General features: G+C 39.4%; 1 protein-coding gene across 2 annotated transcripts in view; it reads right to left on the minus strand.

Annotated features, from left to right (window-relative positions):
• LOC133498273 (protein kinase C-binding protein NELL1-like) overlaps positions 1-14,713 on the minus strand; it is a 216,065-nt gene that overhangs the window by 21,522 nt on the left and 179,830 nt on the right. For both annotated transcript variants that reach the window (XM_061814900.1, XM_061814901.1), the window contains one exon: positions 2,556-2,651. In XM_061814900.1, the coding sequence (XP_061670884.1) occupies positions 2,556-2,651 (96 nt within the window). The remainder of the gene's footprint in view (positions 1-2,555; positions 2,652-14,713) is intronic.

A 14,713-nucleotide genomic window follows, 5' to 3' on the forward strand; every position in this document is an offset into this window, starting at 1 on the left:
CCGTGTCCTAACATGGCACAAGGCAGAAAAATAGTGGGTTCGCTTTTCAATAATTTAATTACTTAATTGCCAGAGGGAAAAAACTATTCGAATGCCTGCTACTTTTGACTTTCATTTATCTGTAGCGCTTTCCTGACATAAGAAGCTGGAAAAGCTGCTGGCCAGGATGTGGAGGGTCCGAAAGGCTCCTGCCTGCTCTGGACCTAGTTCGGGTTGCGTGCAAGTCCTCGATACGGGTAGCATAGTGCCAACAATCCGTTAAGCGGTTTTAATAGTCTGTTGCAGTCTGAGTTTGTTCTTTTTTGTGGCGGCCCCAAAACAGACTGTGATAGAAGTACACAGTACTGATTGGATAACCGCAGTGTAGAACTGTATCAGCAGCTCTTGTGAATGGTCGTGCTTCCTCAGAACCCGCAAGAAATATGTCCTTTCCAGGGCTTTTTTGAGGATGCCGTTTATATTCGTCCCCACACAGTCAGTCCATTCGAGAGGATGAGGTTGGGCCCAGAGAAGCTGGTGGCATTTCTGGTTGCTGGTGATATCTGCTGTAGCTTTCGTTTTACATGGCAGAGGTTTTTGAAGTGGTCCTGATTACACGTGGCAATATCCTTAACACAATGTTGGTTTTGAAAGCAGTGCTTTCCAGGAAATTACGACTTGCTATTTACGAGAATTATTTTTATAGAGTGTCAGATTTTTCTTTTGTTGATATTTGGATCATAGATAATGAAATCACAAAATTCCTTGCAATGGTACATTGAGAAACTTTGTTCTTAAACTGTTGGACTACTTGCCCATGCAATTGTTCACAAGGTGCTTGCTTATGAACAACTGAACCTTTTAAAAATGTGCTTTTTATCGACAATCATCACACTAGGTTGTTTTCAATTAATGTGTTCATTTATGGAATGTTCTCCAGGTGTTTTTCTGAGCAATCCTCAACTTTCCCACTCATTTTTTTTGCCCCTTTCTCATCTTTTAAGGAACGTGTCCCAGTTAGTAAATTCAAAATGAGAAAATATTTGTTAAAAAAAAAAAGTAGCCTTCATCAGTTTGAACAGTAACTATCTTGTCTTCGTAGTGTAATAAACTCAGTGGAAGTAGTAGTAGGAGAGCACACAGTACAAAGCAAATACAGTGAAGCAGAATTTCACTATTATTGTAATTACAAGTGATTACAATGATAGGGAAATGTAATGCACATTTTTACCATCCAAAATTGTCAAAAGTAAATAGTGTGCATGGTACATAGTTATACGGGAAAATGGAAAAAAAAACCTCACATTTTATAAATGTATGCCGCCAATAGAGCTTATATGTTAAAAAAAAAAACAAATTAAGACCGGCTAGTGTTCAAATCTTTCAGCAATGCAGATTTGGAGCAGGACTTACAGTACATCAAAACACTTGCTACATAAAATTCAAATATCAAATCGGGCAACTGAATAATATATAAAGCTAACAGACGTTACAGGTTCTGCAAAGGTTTTTTTCACACTGCACTTATTGCGTAGTGTGCCGTTGATGAACCCATGCATTGCGTATGTGCTGAGAGGATGGGAGCGTAGAAAACAATCTCGTATCACAGCGTGGCTTGTCACGAGGTCATTTGCTGCAATGTGATGCAATGTGCAAGCAAACAAAGTCCAGGGCTTTCTTTTACAACAATGACAAATACATATTGCCAAGGTGTAGTCGATTTCCCATCTATCAGCAGGAAAATTGTCTCTGTTCCCTCCTTGTAGACTGCTACATCAGAACTTCCAAATAGGGGCCAAGCTGTTGTCCATGTGTGCTCCCCCACCATTTTTTTACACTGCACAAGCGCGGAGGGAGAATGCCTTCAATGTGTCCTCAGATTTCACAACTGTTTTTTGATGTTGAAAACCAAATTAACAAGAATGCCTGCGCATTGTGCTGCATAGGCTACGGTTGCAGACATTTGGGTACAATCACAAAGGGGACTGGGAATGGTCTGTCCACCGTCGTTGTGTAGCACTGGCTTGGACGGAGGATGTTCCCAGCATGATTTGAGGCACCATTTCGTAAAATAATTGAAGTTATACAAGGTAAAAGTTGCTCTTGTCTTGCATTGTCCTAAGTCTGTGCCTAAGTGATATGTCAAATGAATTTGAATGTGAGCGTTATTTTTGTATATGAAACCAGGGCTTTGTGTTGTATGATGAAAAATGACATTCCAGTCATATTTGCTGCTTTGTGATTAGACTAAGTGACATTTCAGTGGGATAATTAGTGATTTCGACCTGCAAATTGCTCAATAAATATCAGCATTTACTGGGATGTTTCAAATGTAATTAAAAATTTCAATATTAAAATTTCCTAAAGTAACTAATTTAATTGCCGGCACACATTTTCTATCAGTAATGTAACAAATTATGATGACATAATGTGTTGCTCAATAATGCTGTATTTTACCATCTCTGAGTGACTGTTGAGAATGTCATCCAATAGAGCATGAGTGAGACGTCACCTCTGACTGAATTGCCCATTGGGTCAGCTGAGGCTCTTGTGTCAAAGATCATCCTCTGTCTTACCTGTCTCACAATATTGTCCTGTGAATCCTGAACGGCAAACACATGTGTTGGGTGACACACAAGTCCCGCCGCTCCTGCACCCCTCTTCACAGAAAGCTGGCAAAACAGAAAAAAGGGGAAACTTATAAAAGACAACAACTCATTCCCTCAACATTTCGGATACAACGAGTATTTTTAGACAACACAAGGTGCAAAGAGATTCTCACTTCTGTGAGGTGATATTTTTTTTCAGCCGTTTGGAGGGGAACACATTTTATTATTCACTTACAGGAAGGTGTGATTACGGTCTGAAAGGAGTTGCTCTAATATAATTTGCACTGGTTAGGGGTGAAATGTGTGGAAGTCATGTAAACAATTACTTTGAATACATTTTGAAAGGCCTTCTGAACAATCAGCCAAATGTCAAAACAGAACTAATTACATCTCAATGTGCAGTCAAGATTCTGCACTTGGATAACACCTAATTGTTCAGCCTCTGGTCCGAGTTATTTTAATGTGATGAGCTGGTGCAAAACAATACTGATCAATACCAGATTTAGTCGCAGTTTGGCATTTCCTTCTTCTAAAGTATAAGAATCTGAAAGGTGCATTATATGAGTACATGGTGATTTGTTTTGAGTGTACATCATGTTGATATGTCTATATGTAGCAGCAAACAGAACACAATGTAGATGGGCTGATTTTCAATAGCAATTATGTCAGAGCCGCTGCCCCCTAACAACCTACCCACCAAACCTAACCCAAAAAAAAAGAAAAACACAAAATGAGGACGCTGTCAAAGCAAGGAAAGATCACAATGTAAACATCATCAAAAGAGGAAAAAGTAAGGATGATTAAATAAGTTCATTAAAAAATTACTTTCATATTTCTAAACTTAAATAATAATGTGCTGAAAGATGAGCTTTAATAAGCTGCAACGTTTAGTCATGTAGGTGTCACAATCTGTCTCTATAGTGTGTGAATGTTGAAAAGGAGCATCGCAGTAGCTAGAAAACGCCCAAACTTTGACATAAAATCATAGTTTAATCCCATTGGCTATATATTTGAGTTATTCTATGATTTAAAAAGTCCCTCATTAAGAGCCTGATTGCTTCTGTAGTAATAAACCTCGCACTGAAATATTAATTACACTTACATTGACACAATCTATCTTCAGCACTAATTATCATTTCACCAGCATCAGCATTATGCTGCCTGTCTTTTCCAACTAATGAGTTTCAAACAGGGGGAGGGAAAAGCACAATGACCATTGTAATACTTGCGATTCATTATTAAGTGAATCTATATGCAGCGAATGAATTGGGCTGCAGTAAAATTAATGTTCAGGCTTCATTAAGTCTTGTGATTTTCAATATGTATTCTATTTTGTTAATCTTGTGATGAAGTCTTAATTACGGCAATCTGTCTTCACCCTGCCTCCTCATCTGTTTTATGAGGCTATGTATATTCCATATGTGATGGAGAGACATGGGATAAATTAAAATAAAAGGTCAATATTTGCGCTCGCACACTGGAGGAAGAACTAATTTGAAACTTCTCCATAGACAAACATTTTGCTGGAAATATGAACAGACACAAGAGCACACTTTGTAAAATACTGTTTTTAGTCCACTGTAGACAGACTTTAACGATTGTGTGTGTGAGATGGGTACGGAAATATGTTAAACCCGGAATTGTATATTTTTTTATTTTGTTGTTCATTCATGCTGCCACAGTGACCAAGTGGCTCAGCACATCCGTTTCACAGCTGGCATGTTTTCCCCATGGTCATTTTTTTTTTTTTTTTTTGAGCACTCAATTTTCTCCCACATTCCAAAAACATGCATTGTATGTTAATGCAAGTCTTGAAATTGTCTGTACATGTGAGTGTGAATGGTTGTTGGTCTGTATGTGCCCTGCTACTGGCTGGTGACCAGTCGCTTAGGATGTACAAGGCTGGGATGGGATCCAACACACCCATGACCCTAGTGAGGTTAACAGGTACAGAGAATAGATGAATGAATGTTGATACATCTCACATCTCTGTTTAATCTTCTACAATGGCTGTCCAAAATTTAGGGTGCTACACCCAGGGTGCATGTCTGGTTTGAGGGTGTGTAATGACAAATTTGAGTCGAAGGGAGAAGGCTCAGCCTTTTACTTTCATGGCAATCTACTTTTACATTCCTAGGACTGAGACCTGTACTCCAACAAAAGCATACTTAAAAGTGTGACAGCATATGTATGTGTAAGGTATTTTATGACCTTTAGATTAATTAGAAGAAACAGCGCTTGAGTGACCACTGTCATGAGATTGGATGAGCCATGACAATAAATTTGAACAGTTCCAATGCCTGGAATCCCCTATACTATACTATATCTTTTGTGACTTACACTATAGGGCCTACAGCCTAGTTACAAAAGATTCTGCTTGATGCGCCATCACTATGTAAGAAGAATTTACTCTCATTCCACCACAGCATAGTTGCTCGAATTATATTCACCCTCGAGCTGAATATCCATTTTTTTTTTATTTTCTCTCTCTCCCTATCATTGTGCTGCTTTAATCAGCTGTAATTCCCATGAATTGGTTTCTGTTTCTCCTCTAACACTATTTATTAGGCTCCGATTCCATTTAACACTACCACAAACCTGGCTCTAATAACGAATAACCTCTGCTAAAGGATGAAAGGGCCTACTTCATTGTCACCCCTGTGACTTTCAGTTAAACTATCTTGATGGTTAAGTGAGCCTGTTGCTGACTCGTGGCTTCTCAAGACATGCTTATACTCACAGATTTGCTATTTGAGTTTCCCATTATGGGCCTAGATTGCTTTCTAGTGGGTGCTGAGAATGAAATCACTCCACTATGTGCCATAGCTAACAGCCCTGTTCACGGTCATTGGGTATCTAAGGATCCATCTCAGAATTAGTGTTGAAGTGAACAGTGAAAGCCAATGGGTATTCCACCAATTGTGAATCATATCAAAGGTGCATTTTAATTAGAACATGGACGAGAACTTAGCTAATTATGGGCTTCGACGGCTGCACAGCTCAATTATGTGACATGTTAATTCTTTGTTAGTCTTGTGATAATGACACCATTAAAGGTTTTTTTTCTTTTTTAAGGGAGGAGTTGGACAGTACAGCCATGTTTTCGTACCAGTAATTACAATGAAAGTGACATTTTGTAATTTCTAGGACACTATTCATACACACACATACAGACAAACACTTACAAAATGGGGAGGCACATGTTTAATTTCAAAGTTGGCCCTTTCAACACTGTGGCAGAGAGGCGGTATGTCACGGTGAGGCACTATTAACAGTCGAAGTAGTGACTGCCATAACTTCTTGGCGGCCTAACACTACTGAACAAATGCTGGGAGTAAATAGAGAGTAAAACACAACTGTCGGGTTCTTTGCCATCTGCGACCATGGATGACTAACCAATGGTCAAGCAGAACAAATGAGATGTACCATCCTTGACCATTCACTATGTTGATGGGCATTTTCTTTCATAAAGTTGATGTTTACAGACAAATGTTGTGTTTTATACATGGCTGTATTTACTTTCATTAAGCTCCTGTTTGTAATATCCATCCAGTCATCCATTTTCTTAGCCGGTTGTCCTCACATGTGTCGTGGGAATGCTGGAGCCAATCCAAGCTGTCACTGGGCAGGAGGCGGCGTACACCCTGAACTGGTTGCCATCCAACCAGGGCACACGGAGACAGACAACAGTCGCACAATCACACCTAGGGGCAATTTAGAGTGTCCAATTAATGTTGCATGTTTTTGGGGTGTGGGAGAAAACCGGAGTGCCCGGAGAAAACCCACGCGGTCACGGGGAGAACATGCAAACTCCACACAGGCGGGGCTGAGATTGAACCCGGGACCTCACAACTGTGAGGCAAACGCTCCAACCAGTCACTTCACCGTGCTGCCGAAAATGTGATTAATGAATGTTCGATAGATAGATAGATAGATAGATAGATAGATAGATAGATAGATAGATAGATAGATAGATAGATAGATAGATAGATAGATAGATATAGATAGATAGATAGATAGATAGATAGATAGATAGATAGATAAACTCTTGAGTGAGCGAGAAGAATATGGATACATAAATACATACAGGAAATGTAAAATATTAATTAGGATACAGATTATGATACCATTTTAACATTGAGCATCAACCACGGGAGTAAGAATCACTGCTATATATCAGCACAGGAATTATATGTCACTGTGAGCCATTGAGTTTACAATGAATGAATAAATCAATACTTGTAAAGAAGTGCTTGGCTGCCACTTGTTTGTACTGCTGCAGGGACAAATGGGCTTTGGAAACAATGACCACTGTGACTTAGGTCAAAGTCAGTGTAGATTGTATGAGGGGCTGGTAAACCTCTCTGATGGCTTTGATCAGGAGTTAAACTCAGGTCAACTGCCTTTATCAAAACTTCCTCTTGTCGTTTGATAAGGAAAAAAAGATTTAAACACAAAAACACTGCAATCATTTGAAATTAAAACGCTTTTTATAACTGAACAAAGTGAGACAGACGATCACCTGCATCCTAACTACAGTCGAGATGCCCTGTGCAAGGCACAAAATTCCCTAAATCCCACCTCTGTTGCTAATAAAACACATTGAAGTAATTTGAATAACCCACACAGTTCTACACCAGTGCACAAGGCTTAGCTGTATTCACTGTTGAGATTTTTATACCGTATCTACATGACAGTAAAGACCTGTGTCAGGCAGTCTGCTTGGATTAAAGATGCATTAAGGATTAATTTTAACCACTATAATGTCTCTACAGAGGTTAAGGGAGAGCAGATGATCAATACCACTGACATGTCGATTTATTCTCCGCATGTGCTTTTAGAGAGTGCTTTCTCTGTGAGGACGCTCCATACATTTCAATCAGTTTGAGGATGGATTGCCTTAAACCAGCAGCCAATGACAGAAACAAACACAAAGTTACTGTCTGATGGAGCTAGAAAGCAAAATCATTGTTGGCTTTATCAACAAATGTAGGAAAAAAGCAACAATGGAACAGGTAACCCTGCATTCGAACCCACTTTCACAGATCTGGAGACAAGAGTTGTAAATTTGGGCTAAAATCCCCCGCTGTTAACACATTGACCCCTGCACTATTAAAGCGGAGCTAGTGAGGTCGTGGGAGTGTACTGGCTAGGATTCATTCCATCTTTGTCATAAAGATCGCACTACATACACTTGATTACATTTTATTCATTCATTCATTTCCTGTTCTGCTAATCCTCACTAGGGTCACAGGCATCCTGGAGCCTATCCCAGCTATCTTTAGGCGAGAGGCAGCATACACCCTGAAGTGGTTGCCAGCCAACTGCAGGGCACATATAAACAACCAATCACAACCACAATCACACCTATGGGCAATTCTGAATCTTCAATTCACCCACCATGCATGTTTTTGGGATGTGGTAAGAAACCGCAATAGCTGGCCATCGGAAGCCAATAAAGTGCGGACTGATCTCAACTCTGTATCAACATCACAAAAGTGCTGCTGTCTGAGAAAGCTCCATCTTGTCTCTCTGATCTGAATTGAGATCTTGAAGAGCAGTCTGAAAAAAATGCTATGGACAGTTGGAACATTTTAAGGGATACTATCTACAATACTGCTTTGTCCACTTTTGGTAAGAGGGAACATGCTCACCACGGATGGCTTGATGTGCAATTCCCAAGAATAGAACCTACACTTGAAGCAGAGAGAGCTGCTTGCAAAACAAACTGCAGGTAACCTACAGTAGAAACTCTTGGGAAGGCACCTGACACAGCACAATGCAAGTCAATGTACTAACAATTATTGAGAAAACATTCAACATGATGCTGAAGCTGGTATCATCTATGGCATTTACAATGGCACAAAAAAAAACGCTGGTGGCAACTCAGTGCCAAGTACTCCCCCAATAAAATCACTCTCTGGAGATTCGATCACTGACTGAGAGAAACAGAAAATGTGAGCCCTATTCCAAGCTCTACTCTCACAGGAGCAATGTCTCAAGTACAACCATTGCTGGAATTTTGGAACTATCAGTCTTGTGCCACCATCCCTTGAAGCAAAACTATAGATCCACTTATAACAGGCAACACACCAGAAAGTGATAACTTCCCATCTGAAGATATTATGCATAGAAAACCTGCTCTCCTTCAACCATTGCACAAACTCCTTCAAAAATGTTGGTAAAGTCCCACAAGATATCCGCGATACCACGATTGTGACCTGATATAAAAATAAGGGAAACCACAGTGACTATAAACAGTTACAGTATGTCACTGTTCAGCATCGTTGGCAGGCTATTTGCATGGATAAAGGTCAAAAGGTTCAAGATTCTTGCTTATCCAGCTAGTCTCAGTGGACTTTCAGAAATGGAGGATCGATAATTGACATGAAATTCGGCCTCAGTCAACTCCAAGAAAAGTGTAGGGAATAAAACCACTCTGTTTTCATGCTCAGTGTGGACTGAGGCTTTCAATAGTTTTAATCTGAATCCCCATTTCTTAATTTGAATTTGAACAATTTCAATTGTTTGAATCCCCATTTTATGAAAGAGAGCTCAGGATAAGCAGATATTGGTGCTTGTCAGGCACTTGTTTTCGTCATTCTAGCTTGAACAACATACTGGTGATCCCAAATGGTTAGCTGGGTTCAGGTCAAGAGTCTGACACGGCTCTGTGGGAGAGAGTCTGGTCACCTTGGAGGATGGAGTTTGATTCTATGTTATGGGGAGATGTGTAGAATGGTATCTTCATATCAATTCATTGACAGTTACTTCAATAAAAGCAAACTTAATTTTTCCACTGATGAAGATGCTTCCCAACACAATCATATGCATTGTCAGATCTTCCATTTCTAAGGTTGTTCTTTAATGTTCATAAAATTCTCTACAGATGCTTTCAAAGCCTGCGTCTGTAACAAGATTGATGAAGTTAATATAAAAAAAAAAAATGATGGCCAAGAGAAGAAATTTGTTTGCTGTTGGACAGACAATTTTTTGAAAAACAATACAAGTACAAAAAATAAAAGTACAAACCTAGCAAAATAGAAATACAGATAATTTCTAATATTTTGAGCATATGGGTAGCAGCAGCAAATTGGTGGTGTGCATTGTACATTGGTAGAAGGGTTTTCCAGATTTTTTAGGTCAACTTTGGGGGTGTGCATTGTACTTCAGGACGCATTATACTCGAGAAATTATGGTAGGTGCACACAACTGGGACACTTTAGAGAAAGTTAACTATTCATTACATTCGCTAGTCCTTATGCTAACGAGCTGAGGAGATAAACAGCTCTCTCTGGCTCGCTCGATTGTGGTGACTTCCTCTAAAACAGAGTAACTAACTGGTGGACCGCAGTACGAGTTCTGACGCAGAAGCAGTCCCATAAGGACCCCACATTAAGCGGCACAACCTATTCCAGGCTTTACGGTAGTGATGGACTGTACAGACCGATCATTTGCGAGTTCAGCGCACCCTTTCAGCCAATCAAATGTACATCTCAAGTGGTAATCAGAGCCTACACAGCCCAAACCAGAACCATGTAAAACGTAGCAGGGGTGAGGGAGAGTTTGTAAGTTGAATTTAAGACAGAGAAAGCTCAGAAAGTCAGAGGAAGAAAACATTTGGAACAAATGGTGCTTAAAATGGGTCATTTTTTTTTGTACTTCTCAGTGGGAAGTTCCCAATGGGAGGACATATTCAAATGCATGTATTTGAAATTCCATTATGAAATGCAACAAATGTTTTGAAAAAGAATACACTAACCTCTAAAAAAGTTTTTGCTAGAGTTAGATTTGTTAACTGTCAAGATGCTAAAAAGAAAAATTCAAACTGGATTTTTCGGAAGTTGAGCACTTTATTTGAACACTTATATATATATATATATCCCTATTTAGTTGCCCTTTTTTAATTTATTTAGTAAATGACAGAACATTACACAATTGAGCTCATATGTTCGGTTACCAGACTCGATTTTGTAAGACGTGTACAGTTCTTCATTAAGATCTAATGTCATATCAGTAGCATTAACAAAAAAAAAAAAAAAAAAAAAAAAAAAAGAAAATGGTAAAAATCTGCAATACGGCATGAATCAATGATTTCTGTATCTGTTTACCATGATGAGAAGTTGCAGGGACTCATTGTTCCACCTCTGGCACTCACGTTTTCCATGACGTATGCATGTGTGTGTGTGTTTGTGTGTAAATTAACGTAATAAATAGGTTTAGACATTTGAAGTTATTTTTAATGGCAGTTGAGGCTTCTTTCATATCCACATACCGATGAAGGACCAGCAGGTTAATGAAAAATAAGGGAAAAAAAACTGTATGTGACTAAACATTAACTGTCAAACTAGCCATTCCTGTCACGTCTGGATGATTTTATCTATTTTAATCTGTAGAAGAGTCACAGGGGCATGAAGCTATCAGAGGAGCAAGAGGGGAGGAACAGGGACGCCCTTGGCAGTTGGATGTGAGGAGCTTTCATAACTATATGCTGAGCAGCACGAGTGAATCCCGATGTCCAAATCCATAATTGAAACACAGACACACCAAGGTAGCTGACAGCACTGTTTTTCCCAACCTCTGCTGTTTTGCAGATAAGATGGCGTTTACTGCTGAGAGGCATGATGTAGGGCTGGAATTACATGACACATACCGCCACGGAATGGAGGAGGGACAGAAAACCTCATATGCATTTGATTCCACAAGGAGATTGTGATGACTTGTTTGTTTGGACTTCCTTCCATAGTACCGTGGGATTATGTGTGTTTTTTTTTGTACCAGTGCTCGGCTATTCATTCTTTCAGCTTCATTACCGCTTATCCTCACTAGGGTCGCAGGCATGGTGGAGCCTATCCCAGCTGACTCCGGGCAAGAGGCTGGGATACACCCTGAACTGGACAGCAGCCAATTGACCCCTCCGTGGATGTTGCGCAATCCGCGTCACTGACCAATCAGAGGCCAGAGATCTGCATAATCTCGGACTCAAATCTCAGACAACGCTGGCTGGATGGTCCAGTATAGCTTCTGTTGGCGTTTTATCACGTATTTGGGTTCTTTAACAATAGATATGGTTAAGAGGTGTAGTCACGGACTTTATAATAGTGACGACAGGTATCCTGAAAGGCTAGTTGGTGGAGTTCAATTCGTACCCTTTCCAAAACCGAAGACCCAGTACGAAAAATGTCTTTGATGGATCAAACTTTGTGGAAGACCGCATCATCAACTGAATCCATCTAAAATCAACCGGAACAGAAGACCGAGTACGAAAAATGTCTTTGATGTATAAAACTTTGTGGAAGACCGCATGATCAACTGAATCCATCAACCAGAACAGATATGTAAGTCCTATATTTGATTTTCAATACATGTCTCATATAAATGAATTAGCAGTTGTTCGCTTGCATAATATTGCTATGTGTGAATGTTTGTCACACTTGATCTGTGTTGAGCGATATTTTGCGATGATCTGACTGCACAAACGTGTCTTTCTTCGGCGGCTCCCAAGCTAAGCTAAACCGGACTTTGTTTGTTAGCACGAAGGTATGCCCTATATTTGATTTTCAATACATTTCCCATATAAATGAATTAGCAGTTCTTCGCTTGCATAATATAGCTACGTGTGAATGATTGTCACACTTGATCTGTGTTGAGCGATATTTTGCGATGATCTGATTGCATAAACGTGTCTCTTTGTTGCCGGCTAGCGAGCTAAGCTAAACCGGACTAGCAGTCCTAAAAGCCTTCGACGTGCACCGAGACACCAAGACTGAAGGAAGGATGTTTGAGGACACTAAAGTAGTGATTGTCGTACTCGGTCAGGACTTACGTAGGTTCGGCACTAATTCAAGAATAATTATTTAGGGGAGCGCGTGACGTTACACAAAGAAAACGAGAGAAACAACTCGTAAATCAAGCCTCGCCTTCTTTTCCTTCATACGGTGGTTCACAAACGGCTATACAGATACATATACAGATTCGGCACACAAGTGTGATATGTAACACGAAAATAGGAAACTGTCAATGACGAATTCGTTTTTGGGTTATAATATATTATGTGGCTTCTTGGTCTTCCTCTGACTCTAGAAAGATCTCGCGCTAATATCAATGGTTTCTCCGTCGATATGCATGTAAATACCATTGAAATACCCCTCGCTGAAATACTTGAACCCTGCTGTCTGCTTTTCAACGATATTTCACTGTTAGCTAAGAATGCGAGTGAGAAATCAGCCGGTAAATCGGACAGTTTCGCTCTATTCCTTTCTTGCTGCACCGATATTTTTCCTAATTGTTTGTCTGACGTCAGCGCACGTGGCGTGACGTCACTTCAGGAGGCGTGGTTAAGTGCCCTCTACGGAGGGGTCAATTGCAACAGTGCTCAGCCAATGCAGGCAAATTCCGACAGGCAGAACACACGCTAAATAGTTTATCACAATAAGGGGAAATCTGTGTATATGTACAGTACTTGATCAGAATTGTCGATGGTTTTCATAAAATCAAATTTCACAGTGATGCATAGAGCAGGAAAAAAAAAGAAGTATGAATGACACTTGAGCGTCATTCTGAAAGACAGACAGCAGATGGTCAAGATGAAGGATGGATCAGGCACTTAGAGTGACGGACAAATGATACGTTGTAAAAAACAGTTGACAGATAAGAAACACGCATTGAGAGAGACTGATGATATAAAGACAAGAATTAAAAAAAAAAAAAAAAAAAAAATCAGACCTATGGTGAATGTGTGTTTTTCATGCAATCATGAAGATAAATTGGACCAGTCTTCTGTACAATTGGGAGTATTGTTCACTATTACTGTAACCAAACTAATCAATTTTTGTTACATCTTTGCCTGTTTCTCCAGAGTATAGGGAAATATTTTCAAGTGAAACGTGCACATTTTCTGTGTTTAGACTAAAACCTGCTAAACATCTACACTAAAGTATTTAGTCTGTTTTAATCAGTTTTTAGCTTGGTGCCAGGTGAATTAGTTTATTGAATAAATGTGTTGCCTGCAAACTTGATTGTGAAGAATTCCAAGAATGACTGTGGTAATAAATTTAGTTCTGAGAACATTTTGTTTTGTTTCTTTGTGGATTTACACAGTGATGAACACATCTACACAACTTGACTAACTAATTGATATGTACATAAATATATAAATCACCAGCATGCTTGCCCTCCGGATATGCCTGTGTGTAGATTACATTACTGCCCAGAGATTTATCACCGGTCAACATCATTAATTAACTATATGATTAACCAAAAATATTTATACTAAGGTTCCAATTCAAGTGGTGGTAGTTAATTTGCAGTTCAAACAAAGTTTATAAAACAAAGTATTCCAAGTATCCCTCATGGCAAATATCTACATAGAATGGGAGTGAAGAACAGTTCTGAATTCTGTTTCAGTAATTAGGCCAAGCACTGTACGTCCGTTGTTGAAGTTAGGGGTGGCACCACTTTTGTTAGCAATCTCTAGGTGCCACTCCCAACTTGGATTTGTTATTCGGTAAATGGTAGTTAGGAACGTTCCACAAAATAATTCAAACTGAAATGTCTTCATAAAAATAAAAACTCTTTTACGACATTGTAATACCCTTATGCTGCTTTCCCACAACACTGTATCTACTTCTGTTTGCTAGATCTGTATTTGGTTCAAACTTCTGACTGCCCAAGTTTTGTTGTAGGAAACGGTTTTAATGCTATTCACTCAAATACGCAATAAGGTGATAATCTACCATCCTGTTTTTACCTGCCTAGGTTTATGCACTTTCCACCTACGTGCATTACGCCTCAGAGGTCCAATCCTCACTTCCTTTTCAAGAAATTATTCACCACAGCCTTCACTTGATTTTAGATCCAGTTCAAACGGATAGCTTTGTCACGTGACAATTTCATTTGTATATTTTCAAGGATTGACTTATATCTCAAAAGGTGAACCTACACCAAATCTAAATGCTACACTTTAGAAAACTCAAGAATCTGGTGATGATGAATCTGCTTTACCAATGAGTGACCAGCAGTGGTATACCTGACCTAAAATGTATCATTCCAGCTCGCTTGGAACCCTGGCTGCCCAGGTATTGTTAATTATACTTGCTGCATTTTAAAGTGAAATACACAGATGT

This window comes from Syngnathoides biaculeatus, chromosome 3, assembly GCF_019802595.1.
Source record: "Syngnathoides biaculeatus isolate LvHL_M chromosome 3, ASM1980259v1, whole genome shotgun sequence".
Classification (NCBI taxonomy): Eukaryota; Metazoa; Chordata; class Actinopteri; order Syngnathiformes; family Syngnathidae; genus Syngnathoides; species Syngnathoides biaculeatus.